Raw genomic sequence first — 18,029 nt, forward strand, 5'->3', positions numbered from 1 at the left:
CACTCTTAAGTTCTATCTCCCAAATAGATGAACCTATTATTTTTATACTCATTAGAGTTAAAACTCCTTCTCACATAGGTCAACTGGAAGACACTCTATTACTATAGTGCCTGCCCTTAAGTTCCTGTATTATGATAAATTATGGATGACAGATTTATAAAACTTTGATTTAGAAACAGAAGAGTTATTTTCCTGTAACTGTATGTTCTGCAATTTCAAATGCCCAATTCGCAGAGTAACACTAGCAGCTATTTCTTCTTTTTCCTATCCACTGGAACAAGGTAGCAGTGAAGTATGTTAATTCAGTCTTTTGTTTTGGTAGAACCCCTGACAAATTATTTTATAACCCTGCTTCTAAAAAAAAAATAATTAAATATAGTAGTCCTTGCTTACTGACTGTCTTGTTTAGCAACTACTTCAAGTTATAGTAGCTGGAAGAAAAATAGTTTTTCAACCAATCCTTGCATTTACAACTGTTGCAGTATCCCATGATCATGTGACCACTATTTGCAAGCTTCACAACTGACTTTCAACCAGCAGAATTAATGGAAAACATAGAAGTGAAATTGTCAGGCACGAAGAATCAGGATTATTCATAAAGTTGCAGCATAGATTTAGTCCAACCTAGAGAAAAGAACCTTATAAACTAATGATCAGCACTAAATTAGTGCTACATAAGGTCTGAACCTGGATCTCTTGTAGCAAAACAAGGATTTTAAATGGATTACATTTAACTCCACCTCCCAGATCTGCCTTTTTCTCTCCTCTTTTTCACAACCCAAAATAGAAGTAACATCATAAATCTGACAGTCATGATTTTTCACTGAAGCACTTAGCAACAGAGTTGTTGATCTCAACTGTAATCAGTAAGCAAGGACTACTTGTAAGGGGAACAAAAGCTCACAAGACGAGTTGTTTATCTTTAAGAAATATGATTATTAACACACATACATCCAGCAGGAAAGAAAGTTACACCATATAAAGTGGCCACTACTTTGACTGACAGCTTGACAAGAAGTTATCTCACTTCAAGTTTTTTGCCTTCTAAAACGATCTGAATTTCTTTGGCATCCAAGGTCTCGTAGGTTAATAAAGCTTCTGCTAAATTCTTGTGTTCTTTTGCATGGGCTTTCAAGATACTCTTTGCCCGTTCATATGAGTCCTAGCACAAAAAAGGTAAATTAAGAAAGATGGTAACAAAACACTGGAAATGGGGGGGAAAAGTTAAGATTATCCACTAACATTATTTATAACTAATCTAAACATATTTGTAGCTTATTCAAATGCATATCATACAAATACATCAGATCCTCTTGAAGCGTATTTCAACACAACCAAGGAATAAAAGGAATGGAATAAAAGGTATAAAGTATAAATATTGATAAAAATAAAATTTAAAACTAGAAGAAACAACGAAGTTCAATTATGTAATTTTAAAATTTATATACCGTATATACTCGAGTATAAGCCGACCCGAGTATAAGCCGAGGCACCAATTTTTGCCACAAAAACTGGGAAAACGTATTGACCCGAGTATAAGCCGAGGTTAGAAAATGCAGTGGCTACTGGTAACTTATAAAAATGGAAAACAATAAAATTACATTAATTGAGACATGTTTTAGAATATTTATTTTAAAGAAAACCAGTAAACTAGCTCTGTAAATTTAAAAGAGGGTAAACAAATTAACAATATTAACAATAAATTAAAAAGTAAAAAAAGTAGCTCGATCAGGAAGCTAAAACCTAAGAGTTAAAATCCTTCAAAACTGGATTCCTTCTCATCATTAATTGGATTTACATTATTGTTCTGTTTTTATATATGCTGTGAGCCACCCTGAGTCCTTGGAGAGGGATTGCATACAAATCCAATTAAATAAATAAACAAACAAACAAACAAACAAACAAATAAGTGTATCCAAAGAAGAGCTTCAGCATTAGCTGCTGTGAGGTTATCAGCATAGAAAACCAAATAGATAGATAGATAGATAGATAGATAGATAGATAGATAGATAGATAGATAGATAGATAGATAGATAGAAATAGATAGATAGATATAGATAGAAAGATAGATAGACAGACAGACAGATAGAAAAATAGATAGATAGATAGATAGATAGAAATAGATACAGATAGATAGATAGATAGATAGATAGATAGATAGAAAGAAAAATAGTTAGATAGAAAAATAGATAGATAGAAATAGATACAGATAGATGATAGATAGATAGATAGATAGATATAGATAGAAAGATAGACACAGACAGACAGATAGAAAAATAGATAGATAGATAGATAGATAGATAGATAGATAGATAGATAGAAAGAAATAGATACAGATAGATAGATAGATAGAAAGAAAGAAATAGATACAGATAGATAGATAGAAAAATAGATAGATAGAAAGATAGACAGATAGAAAAAGAATTCCTGTCTAGCTCTGCCTCATAACACATTATTAGATCCTATCCAAGCAAGGACAGCAACTACCACAAAATACCATTTTTTAAACAGTTTAAATCCTTTCAAAGGAGGGGGAGGAGAATCTGACAGCAGGGGGCCTTTTTAATCCGACTCACCATTGCAAATGGCTGCCTTCTTTGCTTGAGCTAGGGAGAGGAACTACGGCGTGCGAGAGGGGACAAAAGCTGGTGCCTCCTCACTCTGGCTCAAGCAATGGCGCCCTCGTGTGGTGACTTTGTCAATGACCCGAGTATAAGCCGAGGCTGTGTTTTTCAGCCCATTTTTGGGGCTAAAAAACTCGGCTTATACTCGAGTATATACGGTAAGTAGAATCTCAACTTTACTGAAATAATTTAAAATTTACTGAAATAATTTAAAATTTAATTTATAAGCAATAAATTAAAGAAGCAGCCACATAACATACCATTTTAGATCCTTAGCTAATTAATTATTATAGCAAATCATATTAATACATTCAACAAAAATAAGGATCTATAAAATATCCTTTTTTTGAATCAGATAATTACAATTTTTACCTTTAAAAGAGTTCTTATTTCTTGTTCAATTGCAGATTGGGTTTCAGGGCTGAGTTTTGTTGCCTCTCTATAGGTCATGACACCAAGCTTATGGGAAAAGGAAATGATTTGAGAGAAAAGAAAATGCTTATTTATTTAATATTTTCAAAAAAATCAAACACAGCGTAATTGTTAGATTTGATCACCACCCATCTTGTAAGAAGAAGAATTTTATTACCATGAGTTCTGAACAATCTGACCATGGGTCTTATTCATATTTAACAGCAACACATCTTTTCAAAACTGAATTGTTAATTTGAACAACAACAACCCCCCCCCCCCACCAATATTGCAGTTCCATATTTGTGTAACTTTTTTCTTTTGTGTGACCTGAATTGCACAGTGCGGGTGGTTATTTGATTAATAACGGATTCCATCTGCTCCGATCCTACTTTTTAGACCTTCCCTCTCAACCCATCCACTTCTTCTTTCTTCTAGCATATTCCCGCAAGTGTAGGATCTGCATTTCAGATCATGGAAGGCCACTTTGCACGATCAGCTGTGTCTCTAGGGCACAGCCTGTGGCTTGCCTGTCTTTGTTGATGGTGTCTTGCCCTCTATGTTTTGGGTGCTTGCGAGGTCATTGGCTATTGACTTCTAGTTGGTAGGCTGTCTTGGCAATGGTAGATGTTGCTGCTCTCAGGACATGTCAATATCAGTGGAGACCAGCCTTCTCTCATCTCCTTTTTCTAATTAGTGCCACCACAAAATGTTGTTGAATGGTGTCCGATATCCACCGGAGCATTCACATTTCCATGTCATGGAGATAGCTTTCAGTCCCTGTTGTTGCTGCCCAGAATTCAGTTCCTTACAGTGCAACAGGGCAGATAGTTGTCTTGTAAATCTTAGATTTAAGACAAGTTGGCATTTGTCTATCAACCCATTCATATATCTTCATATTCTTCTTCTTTCACATATCTCATTTGCAATTTAGTCCACATTCATTCTTTTTATATGTGCAAATCCCCTCAAGGTATTGCTTATGCACTGGTCACTCACTTTTGTATTCAATTCACATTCATTCATCACTTACGTATTGTTATTTTTAAAAGTCACTTTTGTTTCCACCCACAAGCATTCTTCATTAATTGTCTCAGGTAACATGCCCCTCTCTAACTTTCTATCTTCAATCACAAATAGCAAGGAAATCTGCCTATGGCTTGGTATGATCGGCTGATAATTGGGGCTACACACTATCTATCCTATTAAAAAACATTAACTTTTATGTGATCCCCAAGATTGATACATTTTTCCTTAACAACTCTATCCTAGAAAAGAGCATCAGATCATTTAATATATTGCTTTTATAAGTTGTTGGACCTAAAGTTACTTTTTTCAGGGTGTAGATAAATCAGTGATAGCACTTGCTGATGGTTATTTTCTATTGTTAAAAACATCAATATTTCAATCAAATTAGACAAGGGCCTGCATGTATCTAGAAAATAAAATTATTTTTAATATGTTTGTGAGTGACATAGGGGAAGGTTTGGTAGGGAAGCTTTGCCTATTTGCCGATGACTCTAAAGTGTGCAATAGGGTTGATATTCCTGAAGGGGTCTGTAATATGGTAAATGATTTAGCTTTACTAGATAAATGGTCAAAGCAATGGAAACTTCAGTTTAATGTTTCCAAATGTAAAATAATGCACTTGGGGAAAAGGAATCCTCAATCTGAGTATTGCATTGGCAGTTCTGTGTTAGCAAAAACTTCAGAAGAGAAGGATTTAGGGGTAGTGATTTCTGACAGTCTCAAAATGGGTGAGCAGTGTGGTCGGGCAGTAGGAAAAGCAAGTAGGATGCTTGGCTGCATAGCTAGAGGTATAACAAGCAGGAAGAGGGAGATTGTGATCCTGCCTTATAGAGAGTGCTGGTGAGACCACATTTGGAATACTGTGTTCACTTCTGGAGACCTCACCTACCAAAAGATAGACAAAATTGAACGGGTCCAAAGACGGGCTACAAGAATGGTGGAAGATCTTAAACATAAAACGTATCAGGAAAGACTTAATGAGTTCAATCTGTATAGTCTGGAGGACAGAAGGAAAAGGGGGGACATGATCGAAACATTTAAATATGTTAAAGGGTTAAATAACGTTCAGGAGGGAAGTGTTTTTAATAGGAAAGTGAACACAAGAACAAGGGGACACAATCTGAAGTTAGTTGGGGGGAAAATCAAAAGCAACGTGAGAAAATATTATTTTACTGAAAGAGTAGTAAATCCTTGGAACAAACTTCCAGCAGACATGGTTGGTAAATCCACAGTAACTGAATTTAAACATGCCTGGGATAAACATATATCCATTGTAATATAAAATACATGAAATAGTATAAGAGCAGACTAGATGGACCAAGAGGTCTTTTTCTGCCATCAGTCTTCTATGTTTCTATCGGATGCTTGCATCTATCAATACTGCAGTTGATTTCTTCCTCCTCCTCCTGTTACTTAAATCTATCAATCTGAGTTTTACATCTACTAGTTATCTAATGTGCTTATACCTCCACAAATGTCCCTGTTCCTCTAGCATCCTCTTCTTTCATATTTAGTGACTCCAGACTTTGAAACTTGTTGAAATAATTTTGTACTATTTTCCTATGGTATTTAAAAACAACCTCACGTATTCAAGTTACATTATATTTACTCCATCAGAACAAAACTTTATTTTTTATAACAGGAGTATTTTGTACAAACAATGCATTCAGAAAGGATTCAAGCCACCTTTACTTTTGTCAATTTTGTTATGCTGCATCCTGATTCTACAGCTGTTGAAATTATTTTTTTCTCATTAATCTACACTCTTTATCCCATAATAACAAAGTGAAAACAGAATTTTAGAAATGTCTGTTAATCTATTAAAAATTCAAGGTGTTGGTCATTACCTTTAAATTCCTTCATGCTTAGGGCCAGACTATCTTCGAGACCGCCTTCTACCACATAGCTCCCAGCGACCAATAAAGGCCCACTCAGTTGGTCTTCTCTGGGTCCCGACAGTGTCGGCTGGTGCGTCCGCAGGGGAAGGCCTTCTCTGTGGCTGCTCTGACTCTTTGGAATCAGCTACCTCCTGAGATCCAGACTATCCCTGGAATACTGACCTTCCGCAAAGCTGTAAAGACCTGGCTTTTCCGGCAGGCTTGGAGCCATTGATCTGATGACGCACCATCGGCATCTGGCCATTAACGGCATGCATGGTTCCAATTGTTTTAACTGTTGGTTTTAATTTGTTTTAGATTGTTTTTAAGGGGTTTAAATACTACATTGTATGTTTAACTTTTTTTTGTTAGTGAGCCACCAAGAGTCTCTTGGGAGGTGGGGGGCATACAAATTCAAATTCATAAACAAACATAAATAAATGAAAACCCTGAAATATCACATTGGCATAAGTATTCAGACCCTTTGCTACAACGTGTGAATTTTAGCTAAGACACCCCCACTTCTCTTGATCATTGCTGACATGTTTCTACACTTTGACTGGAGTCAATCTTTGGTAAATTAAATTGATTAGACATGATTTGGAAAAAAAACACACCACCTCTATGTAGAAGGCCTCACAGCTGACAAAGCATACTGTAGCAGAGAAAAAGCCATAATGTCAAAGAAACCGCCTGCAGAGTTCAGAGACAGACAGGACTACTGGAAGGCACAGATCTGGCTACAATGACATTTCAGGTGCATTGAAGGTTCTAAGAACAGTGGCCTCCAAAATTCTCAAATGGAAGAAGTTTGGAACAGCCAGGACTCTTCCAAGAACTGGTCACCCAATTAAACTTAGCAATTGGCAGAAAAGGGTCTTAGTAAGAGAGATGACCAAGAACCCTATGGTCACTCTGAGATTCTGTGTGGAGATGGGACAGAGTTCCAGGACAAACATCACTACAGCGCTCCACCGACCTGGGCTTTATGGCAGCATGGCTAGAGTCAAGACCAGTGATGGCAAACCTGTGGCACTTGAGCCACAAGTGGCACACAGAGCCATACTTGAGGACACACTAGGAGTTGCCCCATGTCAGCTCCAGAGTGCATTTGTGCACTGCCCAGCTGGTTTTCGGCCTTCTTTTCGGCTGTTTTCGCTCTCCCAAGGCTTCAGGAAAGTGTCCGAAGCTTGGGAATGGCAAAAAACAGCCCAAGCGGAAGTTCATTTCCAAACTTCTGGTTTGACCATTGGGCCATTTTTTGCAGACCCCAGGCTTCAGGAGGTGCCCTTTTGGCACCCAAGCCAAAAAATGTTTGCCTTCACTGGTCTAGACGGGAGCCTCTTGTCAGTGCAAAACACATGAAAGCCCATTTGGAGTTTGCAAAAAATACCTGAAGGACTCTCATACTGTGATGAGCAATATTCTCTGGTCTGATAAAACCAAGATTGAACTGTTTGGCCTCAATTCTATGTCTGGGGGATACCTACCAGCTATCATTCCAATAGTGAATGAAGCATGGTGGTGGCAGCAATTTTCGGGGGAAGGAACTGGGAAATTGGTCAGAGTTGAGGGAAAGCTGAATGGAGCATAGTACAGTGATCCCTTGATTTTCGCGGGTTCAAACTTCGCGAAACGGCTATACCACGGTTTTTCAAAAAATATTAATTAAAAAATACTCCGTGGTTTTTTTTCTATTCCACGGTTTTTCCCACCCGATGATGTCATATGTCATTACCAAGAGTCACTTCTCTCTCTCTCTCTTTCCTGTCATTCTCTGCTTCAATCATTTTCTCATTTCTCTATTTTTCTCCCTTTTTCTATCATTTTTCTCTCTCTCTCTACCTTCCACTCTCTCCCCTCTTGCTCTCTCTCTCTTTCTCCCTCTCTCTCTCCCTCTCTGTGAGAACGCCTGCCCCACCTCTCCTGCAGCCCCCTCGCTGATAGCTGGGACGAAAGCGCTGTCAGCTAAGGGACTGTGAGAGGGGTGGGGCGGGCATTCTCAAAGCGCTCAGAGCGGCTACCAGCCGAATGAGGAGGATGAGAAGCCGTAGCCGCCAGCGCTGCTACAGGAGGACCCGTGTCCCAAGAAAGCCGGTGAGAGGGGTGGATCGGGCGGGCGGTAGCGGCGAGGGGGCCGGAGGCGCTGGGGGGGCGGGGGCAGCCGACATTCAAAGCAATCTTTGCTGGCCTCTGCACTTTCGTCGCTCCCCGCCCTAATTTCAAGCCCGGCTCCTTGCGCTGCCTTGAAAAAGGGTGCGTGGGGGTAGTTTTTGGCTGTCCATAGCCCAAAATGGTGTTTTTACTTCCGCACCGCTATTTCGCGGAAAGTCGACTTTCGCGGGCGGTCTTGGAACGTAACCCCCGCGAAAATCGAAGGAACACTGTACAGGGATATTTATTTATTTATTGGATTTGTATATCCTCAATGAAAACCTGTTCCACAACGTTCAGGATTTCAGACTGGGCAGAAGATTCACTTTCCAACATGATATCTATCCTAAGCACACAGCCAAAGCAACACAGTTGTCAACTTTGTGAATATCCTAGAGTGGACCAATCAGAATTATGACTTGAATCTTATTGATCATCTCTGGAGGACCTGAAAATAGCTATTCACTCATGATCACCATCCATTCTTGAGAGGATTTGCAAGGAAGATTGGTAGAAAATCATCCAATCTAGGTGTGCCAAGCTTGTTGCATTATACCCAAAAAGATTCAAAGCTTAATTGTTGCCAAAAGTGCTTCAACAAAGTAATGAGTGAAGAGTCTGAATATTTATGCCAATGTGATATTTCAGTTTTAAAAATAGCAATAATTTACAGGCCTTTCCAAAATTTTGTTTTCATTTTGTACCAAGTATAGATTAATGAGGGGGAAAAAAGAATTTCAACAACTGTAGAATCAGGATGCAGCATAACAAAATTGACAAAAGTGAAGGGGATTTGAATATTTTCTGAATGCACGCGATATTTACACATCTACAATATGAAAATATTTTATTGAAAATACATTATAAAGAAGAGTAAATATAATTGTACCTTGTCGCTCATTCCAAATCTGGTCACCATAAGTTGGGCTATCCTAGTAGCATTCTCAAAGTCATTAGAAGAACCTAGGTAATTATAAACAGCACATTGTTAAGTCATAAAATTTAAACTCCTTACATATGAATTATGAAAGTTCTTGTTTTGATTAGGGATGCAGAGAGTATTTGAGTAGCCTGTACCTGCACTAAAATCTCTAAGTGCATGAGTGGAATAAATATGGGCCACACAATTAAATGCACTTGTTCCAGGGAGAAATGTTCAAAGAAGAGAATGCAGGGAAAGACCAGGATGTATGAGTGGGGCCCTGAAGAAGGGAGGTGAAATACTGGGAAGATTGGAGAATGAATAGGTACATTATTGTGCTGTGCTAAGTCACCGACAGTGATTACTGAAGGAGGCAAAAAGGAAGAGAGCTGTTGGGATAGACCAAACTGAGACACCGGTAACAGCTGAAGGGGAGGGAAGGCATTAGAAAAATCATGGGAACAGAAGCTGCTGACAGTAAAGCAAGAGTGATGCATATCAGCCTTGCTTTAGTCCAAGTGTCTGTAACCTTAAACATCCAAGGAGCCACTTGGGCCTGTTTCTCAGAGAAAACAAAATACCTGGAGCCACAAAACCTGGGTGGCCGTGACCAACAATGTCACTCATTCACCTCTAGTCACATAATTGTCTCCCCCCCGCCCCCACAGCTATGCCTACCTAGGTTTTGTGGCTCCATGTTTTCTATGGGAAATAAGTAACTCTGTCTCTCTCTCTCTCTCTCCCATCTTTCTCCCTGTCTATCTCCCTCTCTCTCTCTGTGAGTGTGTGTGTGTGAGTGTGTGTGTTGCTCTCTCTCACTCCCTACGGTGTCTCTTCCCACTCTCCGAAAGCCCTGCACCCTGCCTGTGCCCTTTCAGGCTTTTTTGCCAGCTGTTTTTCTTCCTTTCTTTTGGAAAGTCGGGCTAGTGGAGTAATGAAGGCAACCTGTGACAGAGACTTCCCTCCTCCTCCTTCTCCTCCCCTCAACCCCCTGGCTGCCTGTGGATGGGCTAGGAGGGTGTGCACAAGAGAAGGAAAGGGGGGAGGAAAGCCTCTCCCATGTATTCCTCCACCAGCCCGGCTTTCCAAAAGAAAGAAAAATAACTGGCAAAAAGCCCAGAGAGAACATAGGGCTGCAGGGCTTTCCAAGTGAGATTCAGAGGCAGAGAGCAACACACATACACACTCACAGTGAGGGAGACTGGCTGATGGGTGAGTGTCTTTGGCAAAGGCTTAATTGAGTTGAATCTGTCTCCCTATCCCTGCCTTCTCTCTCTCTCTGCCTGACTGGTGGGGAAACTGCAGGCAGCTATTTCTGGGTTTGCTCTCCACCCCAAGAGAGAGAGAGAGAGTTGCTAAGGACAAGTGGGGCAAGGAATGGGCTCCAGGAGGACAAGGGGACCCACTCTCTCCCACTGTAAAGTGCGCTTCCCTCCCAATGTCCCCCTCCAAAGGAAAGCCAGCCGGGCTTCTCCTCCCCTTCTTCCTTCCTCCTGCTCCCTGCTCAAGCCTATCTCAGGACAGAGGAGCCTGCACTGGAAATGCATGTTGGCGCAACATTGGAGCATGTCTTTTGAGCTTCTGGTGCTCGCCTGCAGCCCTTCACACTCCTCCAGGCTCGTCTTCCTGAGGGGGGAAGAGCAGCCCTGAAAACCCTGTTCCCCCCCACACTCATGGAGCCCAGCCATTGCTGCCTAGGGAAGTGAAAGCAAACAGAAATATAGTTCTTGCTGAAAGAACTGAGACCAGGGAAGGCACAGGAAACAGAAAGCAGTGCGTTCCGCTGCAAGAGCCGGACCACGCCTCTCCACCACGCCAATGACAGCACTTCTGCTGGGCCATCTCTCCCTCCCACAGGGCTGTTGTGCTCTGCAGGGGCAGGCTAACACTTCCCATGCCACCCCCTTCTTTCTCTTGGTCTCGCGGACAAGTGAGGAGGAAGGCTAGGTTAAGGAGATGGCCTCCAACCCACAAGATCCGCCTCCGCCATTCTCTTCCAGCAGTCTTTGCTGGTGGCAAAAACAAATGTACCAGGGGGAATGCTGTTGGTGGGCAAAGGCAAGTGCAGGGGTGCTTTACTCTCACATTAAGGCTCTGACCATGCCATGTCGCGACAGTGTGACACAGGGAGCCCTAGCAAAGGGCCCAAAGAGCTGCATGAGAATCTGCAGCCGCAGATTGCCGATCCCTGCTTTAGTCACTCTTATCAGTTGCATCTAAAACTAAAGTGGCTTGGGTTCTGGTTGGATAAAACTGTAACTGACCCCAAAAACTCTGTACAGGTAGTCTTAGACGTGTGACCAGAGTTAAAATTCAAATTTCCATTGCTAAGTAAGACAGTTGTTTTAATGAGCTTTGGCCCATTTTATGACCTTTCTTGACACAACTGTAAAGGGAATAACTGCAGCTGTAGTTTAGTAACACGACTGTTAAGTGAATCTGGCTTCCCCATTGACTCTGTCAAAATGTCAGAAGGTTGCAAAAGATGATCACATGCCATGGGACACAACAATTGTCATAAAATATGAGCCAGCTGCCAAGCAGCCAAATTTTGAAACATGACTATAGGGATATGAAGATCTGGATTGTGGGGGCAATATGTTGGCTCTGTTAGAAAGTGCTATTGCTAAAATGCTGTAAACTGTCCTGAGTCTAAGGAGAAGAGTGGCATAAAATATTAAACAAACAAACATAATATAATACAATGGTAATGTGTGAAAAAAGGTTATACAGTGATACCTCGTCTTACAAACGCCTCGTCATACAAACTTTTCGAGATACAAACCCGGGGTTTAAGATTTTTTTGCCTCTTCTTACAAACTATTTTCACCTTACAAACCCACCGCCGCCTCTGGGATGCCCCGCCTCCAGACTTCCGTTGCCAGCAAAGCACCTGTTTTTGTGCTGCTGGGATTCCCTGAGGCTCCCCCTGAGGCTCCCCTCTATGGGAAACCCCACCTCCAGACTTCCGTGTTTTTGTGATGCTGCAGGGGAATCCAGCAGCGCAAAAACAGGTGCTTCGCTGGCAATGGAAGTCTGGAGGTGGGGTTTCCCATGGAGAGGAGCCTCAGAGGAATCCCAGCAGCGCAAAAATGGGCCCTTCAGCTGGCAAAAGGGGTGAATTTTGGGCTTGCACGCATTAATCACTTTTCCATTGATTCCTATGGAAAACATTGTTTCGTCTTACAAACTTTTCACCTTAAGAACCTCGTCCCGGAATTAAGTTTGTAAGACAAGGTATCACTGTAAGTCATTTTTTCCAGTGGTGTTATAACTTTGAACAGTCATTAAACAAATGGCTGTAAGTTGAAAACTAACTGTAAAATATCAGAGAAATAACTGTTCCAAGCTTGAAACAAAGCAAATTTTCCCATTTTGTGCATTCCCATTTTGACTAACCTGTTGTAATGTTATCACTGCCAAATATGAGTTCTTCTGCTACTCTTCCCCCCATACTGACATCCATCTGGGCAAGCAGCTGAGCCCTAGTTTCATTCCATCTGTCACTTTCTGGCAATAAAGAAACCTTTAATACAAAATTACACATTGAGTTGAGTAAAACCAATAAATCAGGTTTAATGGCTGCTAGATTATTTGTTTTGCTTGCTAAATTGATAACACTTAAGGATTCTAAGTGCCTGGGCATTTTTTGAGCCCTCTGCAAGCTTTTCTCTTGTGTAAAACATGCTGTTATTTTGCAAGTAAGAAATACATGAAGAACTCCAAAACTATCATTGTTATGGTATGTCAGTGGGCTTTGAGATGAAGTTTTGTCATACAAAATCAAATGAGATGAGCAGCTGCCAATATTCTCGCTTATTGTCTTTCCTCACCATTTCCTAAGAACCAAATCCATCACATTTGATAGGGGGACTGGCAGATAATATGTTTACACAGACACATAATACTGAAAAAGAACTAGAAAATATGTTTTCCAGTTTTTCAAAATAATCAATGTAGTTACGATAGATAACCCAACAAAAATAATTCTTCATAAATACAACTGTTTATGTTATTAATAATTTTCAGTAAGTGACTCTGTTAATACTATCATCTTTGCAATCTTGCAGTCCTGCAGAATTATTCAAAATTGGGCTAAGGTAATTATTGTGCAGCAATCTTGAAACAATCAAAACTAATGAAATTACCAATAAAAACTACTATTATCACTTAATATATTTTGCTTTAAATCATAACAATTCTAGATTATTTGATTTCATTCCCCCAAAACCCAGTTGTTTTAAGGAACGGGTACCAAACCTATGGCATCTGTTGCTGTCATGTGATGTTTTGTGATATTTTTCCCAATCCCAGAGCCTGGGCATGACACATCTGGCCTGTGGACTGCCAGTTTAACACCCGTTTAAATGAATATCTTACATAAAAAACTATCTTTGTAGTCTTTGGCATCATCATACTGAAAAGAAATTTCTAAACATTTCTAAGTTGTAAAATTGTTAATCTCTAGGGCTATAAACTATTTCAGATTCAAAGGAGATTAGATCAGAATAGAATCAGAGGAAAAATTTATACAGTACAATCATATGCTAAGATTTATTTAACCCATCATATTACATATTTCATGAATACCTTCAAACTTAAAAGCGCTGCACAGCCCTACTAAAATCAACACGGTAGGCAGTGTTTTCTATTATTCACAATCTTACATGTCCAAGTGTTGGTCCTCTTGGCATAATTGTGGCTTTATTGATTGGCATAGCATCTTTGGTATAATATGCAATAATGGCATGCCCAGATTCATGATATGCTGTAATTGTTTTATTTTTATCACCAATTTCTACACTTCTACGCTCAGGACCTGAAATTAAAATAAACCAAGAGAACTTTAACAACCTTTCCATTACAGTATATTGACAAAAACTTAACAGTATCTCCCTTTTGGGATTTTAGTGACTCCACTTACATTGTCTTCATTCTGTTCCCTCTTTCTATTTGCCCGGTAGTGGATTGCTCCCTGTTAAGTGAACCAGTAGCAGCAGTGGGTAGAGGCTTTGGCCACCTGCCCGGGATTGCGCGCGCCTGCAGGTGCGTGCACAAACCGATAGCAACAGGTTTTAGAACCCACTACTGATCTGCCCTCGGTCCCTTTACCAGTCAGTATTCCATTAACAATGAACATCCTTAGGTTTTTTCCCCCACTCCCTTCCATAGTTTCATTTTTTTTCTAAGGTAGTCCACATTTCTATAAATCTCAGATCTATGTATCATGTATAAAAACTTCCATTTTGTCTATGATTGCTACTGACCATTAGAACTCAAAGATTTGTGTTCACTCTGGATTTGCTGTATGTTTATTACATTTCAGAGGTTTCACAATTGCATTTCAAGATAGGTTCATTTTGGACTGCAGCTATATTATGAGGCAGAGGTGGCAATGGATAGAGAAACACATGGCAGTCTTTTTGCTATAGATGGAATTCACAGAAGATATTTACAACAATGATAACAAGAAACAGTGCAGGTGTGTTGGGTTATTTTTCATGTCTCCCTACCAGGAGCTTTCTCCCACAACTTCTACTTCCTCTCCTTTTCTGGGTTTGATAAGAGAGGAAAAGAAGTGTGGAGTGTGCTCAGTACTGCTTTACTTTTGTCCAGCTCAGCCAAAACATCATCCATTTCTGTGCTAGGAGGACAAGCATTTTAGAGTACTGCTAAACCATAGCTGATTCTAAATCTTCCTCATATCAATCCTGGCTAGCAGCTCACCAAGCTGCATGACAGTCCACCTATCTTTCAAGGCCAAATGTGAACACTATGTCTTCTTCACATCAGAAAAGTAGCACCCATGGCAGGCCACAAAATCTATACATGCTACATGGGCACATCATAGAAAAATATTAACACAGAACCTAAACCAAGCTCTTTATATTCCCCCCACCTCACTGCCCAAATAGTATTATTTGTAAAGTGTCTTTAATTAAACTTATTTGTGAAGGTTATTATCTAAATATTATATTATATTATATTATATTGATTTCCCTGAAAATAAACAACCCAAACATCTTTAATGTGGTATCATATGTGAGCTAATTAACATAATTTCACAGACTTGTATGCACATCTTTTTTCCTGATTAGTCTGTTAAAATGAAGATTCATTATATTATGCTATTTTATATTTTATTACATTAAAAATAAAAACTACTGTTATGTCTCAGTCAAAAAAATAGATAAATAAGTGATTTTAAAATATGCTACCTACCCATGACAATTTTGTCCTTTGCAAATTCTAGCTCCTTCATAGTAACCATGTCCTTTTCATCAATTGCTGCTTTTAATGCAGCTTGATTCACAAGGTTTTCCAATTCAGCTCCAGAAAATCCTACTGTCCCTCTGGCAATGATTTCTGGATTAATAGCTGTGCAAACAGACACATTTTTGCATTTGTTAATCCAAATTGAGGTCATATTCAGGCAAGTAATAAAACACAATAAACATAAAGATGAAGTGTTTTGAATTGCATACGATATTTATGATTATCCAGCTTTAAGAATTTATCATTTGTATTATTAAAGTTTGAATAAAAACTGTGACACGAGAAACAAATATAATAGAATTACATGATTGAACAATTTTTTATCTTTTCTGAAAAATAGTGCAGCAAGCATTCCATCAGTTTTTAATTCAGTTTTCACTTGATAAAATATAGTTGTAAATATGGTTATAAAATCCTTAAATAGCAGAGATCTAGACTTTAACTGAGTATGTTCTATTAAGCACAAATATTTATATAATCAAGATGATCTTGAATCTCAATCAGCACATACATGAATTTCTTATGTAGGCAGCTTGCTGGCTATTCTCTATGTTTTTATTTCAAAAATGCAGCACTTACACTTATCATATTTTATTTTATTAAGATACCATTTCAAAATTTCCGTTCGTCCCTTGACATCTGGTCTGGGAACTGTAACTTGCATGTCAAAGCGGCCAGGGCGTAACAAAGCACTAAATAGGGGAGAGAGAAAAAATTGTGAATGATTTAATAATCTTAATTTTTTTATATTAAAATATTTTAAAAGGCAATTTAATAAGAAAAGTTGCTACTACATTTGTAAATTCTACTGAAGTGCATTTACACAATTAAATGCTTTCCATAGAAAATCTTGCAACAATTGTGAGCACAAGAATTTCTTGGAAAACTACTTAAGAACCAATATTACACAGCTACAGCAAGCGTACTAACTGCATTTAACTGCATTTAAATTATTTTCAGTTAAGAACTTCCACTTAGAATGGTTGCTCCAGCAAAATATGCTATTTTCTTAATTACTATATTATGAAGACAAGGAATATTGGCAGGATTATTAATTATGCATCCTTAACTACCAAAGCCATATTTGCACAAAATCAAATAATGCAATTGTATTTTACACACATACGCACATGCACACAGACATACTTATCTAGTGCTTCAGGGAAGTTTGTTGCACCAATGATAATGATTCCTTCATTAGATTTAAACCTTCAAAAGACAAAAAAAAGTAATTAATATACTTACAGTGATATTTCCCTAGTTATTTAGATCTAGTCAGTCATATTCTATTCAGTGGATTTGCAAAGAATGCTTCATTTGTTTTATGGGGCAAATCTAGTAGAGGATTTTTTTCCCCCAGTTGAAGCCAACATTTCTTTGAGCATGTGACTTTGCACATTACACAATAACTATTTTAGTCATGAATGCAATAGCAGCCAATACAAGTTGGATTTTAACAAAAGGATAGTTCAACTTTTAAAATGAAAGAAATAGAGGGAAAACTTGAAAATTGGTTTTTGAATACAGACATACATGTTTGGGGAATGGTTAGCAATATATTTTTCAGACCTTGTGGGAATATAGGCATTGTTCAATGAGCAAATTTCTCAAGTATCAGAAGGTTGATTTTCTTATACAAGGTTCAAAGTGCTTAAGCTGAATTATTTTTGAAGAATGCACCATCCTACGTTTCACCTATGTGTAATTTTAATATTACTCCTCCATTGAATGTCTGCACTGTCCTTAACTCTTGAATAGGATTTTCCCCACACCCCAAAATCTAGATATTTAAGCACAGAAGACAGCTTATGGATCCTATAGCAAAAATAAATAAGCTTTCCTCCTAAGGGCAATAAAAAAATTCTCAATATTTATAGGTCATGTAGGTCATAGGTCAGGCATCTAGATGTGCACAAAACATTCCAAATCTGAGTCCTCAGAGAGGGGTAGCATATACAGTGGTACCTCAAGATACGAACCCCTCGTCTTACAAACAACTCAAGATATGAACCCGGGGTTCAGAAAAAATTTGCCTCTTCTTACAAACTTTTTTCGTGTTACGAACGCCAAACCCGAACTTCCGGGTTTGGCGTTCGGAGGCTGCTGGGAAGCCGCGCGGCTGTTTCAAAAGGTGACAGCCGGGCTGGGGGGCTTCCCAGCAACCCCCCCAGCCCAGCTGTGACCTTTTAAAACAGCCGCGCGGCTTCCCAGCCGTCTCCCGAAACCGAATGCCAAACCCAAACTTCGGCGTTTGGCGTTCGGAGACTGCTGGAAAGCCGCACGGCCATAGTTCCCTCTAAGCTGAGCAGTGAGCAATGGCTCACTTAAAAATCCTCATCAACTCAGAGTTTTTCAAACCTGCCCAGAAGCCGAGAGGGAAAGAGTGAGAGGGAAAGAGTGCCGCCCAGTCCCAAAGGGACTGCCGCTCAGACACTATACTTTTCCGCCCACCCCCCAAAAAAATTAGAGGGAACACTGCGCACGGCTGTTTTAAAAGGTGACAGCCGGGCTGGGGGCTTCCCAGCAACCCCCCCAGCCCGGCTGTGACCTTTTAAAACAGCCGCGCGGCTTCCCAGCCGTCTCCCGAAGCCGAACGCCAAACCCAAACTTCTGCGTTCGGCGTTCGGAGGCTGCTGGGAAGCCCCGCCGCCCGGCTGTCACCTTTTAAAACAGCCTGGGGGCTTCTCGGCGGCCTCTCGGCGTTCGGGAGGTTGCTGAGAAGCCCCCAGGCTGTTT

The 18,029-nt window shown here is 39.7% G+C and overlaps 2 protein-coding genes across 2 annotated transcripts in view; both read right to left on the minus strand.

The window, feature by feature from the left end:
- The window catches only part of ACBD5 (acyl-CoA binding domain containing 5), a 222,317-nt gene that overhangs the window by 152,748 nt on the left and 51,540 nt on the right, over positions 1–18,029 (minus strand). The gene's annotated exons all lie outside the window — the stretch shown is intronic.
- Positions 913–18,029, minus strand: part of YME1L1 (YME1 like 1 ATPase) — a 17,656-nt gene continuing 539 nt past the window's right edge. Inside the window, exons 2-9 of the mRNA XM_070727119.1 lie at positions 16,440–16,502; positions 15,873–15,985; positions 15,240–15,395; positions 13,685–13,836; positions 12,417–12,543; positions 8,985–9,058; positions 2,997–3,083; positions 913–1,162 (exon numbers count right to left, since the gene is read on the minus strand). Coding sequence (XP_070583220.1) covers positions 1,019–1,162; positions 2,997–3,083; positions 8,985–9,058; positions 12,417–12,543; positions 13,685–13,836; positions 15,240–15,395; positions 15,873–15,985; positions 16,440–16,502 — 916 coding nt within the window. The 3' untranslated portion in view covers positions 913–1,018. The remainder of the gene's footprint in view (positions 1,163–2,996; positions 3,084–8,984; positions 9,059–12,416; positions 12,544–13,684; positions 13,837–15,239; positions 15,396–15,872; positions 15,986–16,439; positions 16,503–18,029) is intronic.

This window comes from Erythrolamprus reginae, chromosome Z (genome assembly GCF_031021105.1).
Source record: "Erythrolamprus reginae isolate rEryReg1 chromosome Z, rEryReg1.hap1, whole genome shotgun sequence".
Lineage (NCBI taxonomy): Eukaryota > Metazoa > Chordata > Lepidosauria > Squamata > Dipsadidae > Erythrolamprus > Erythrolamprus reginae.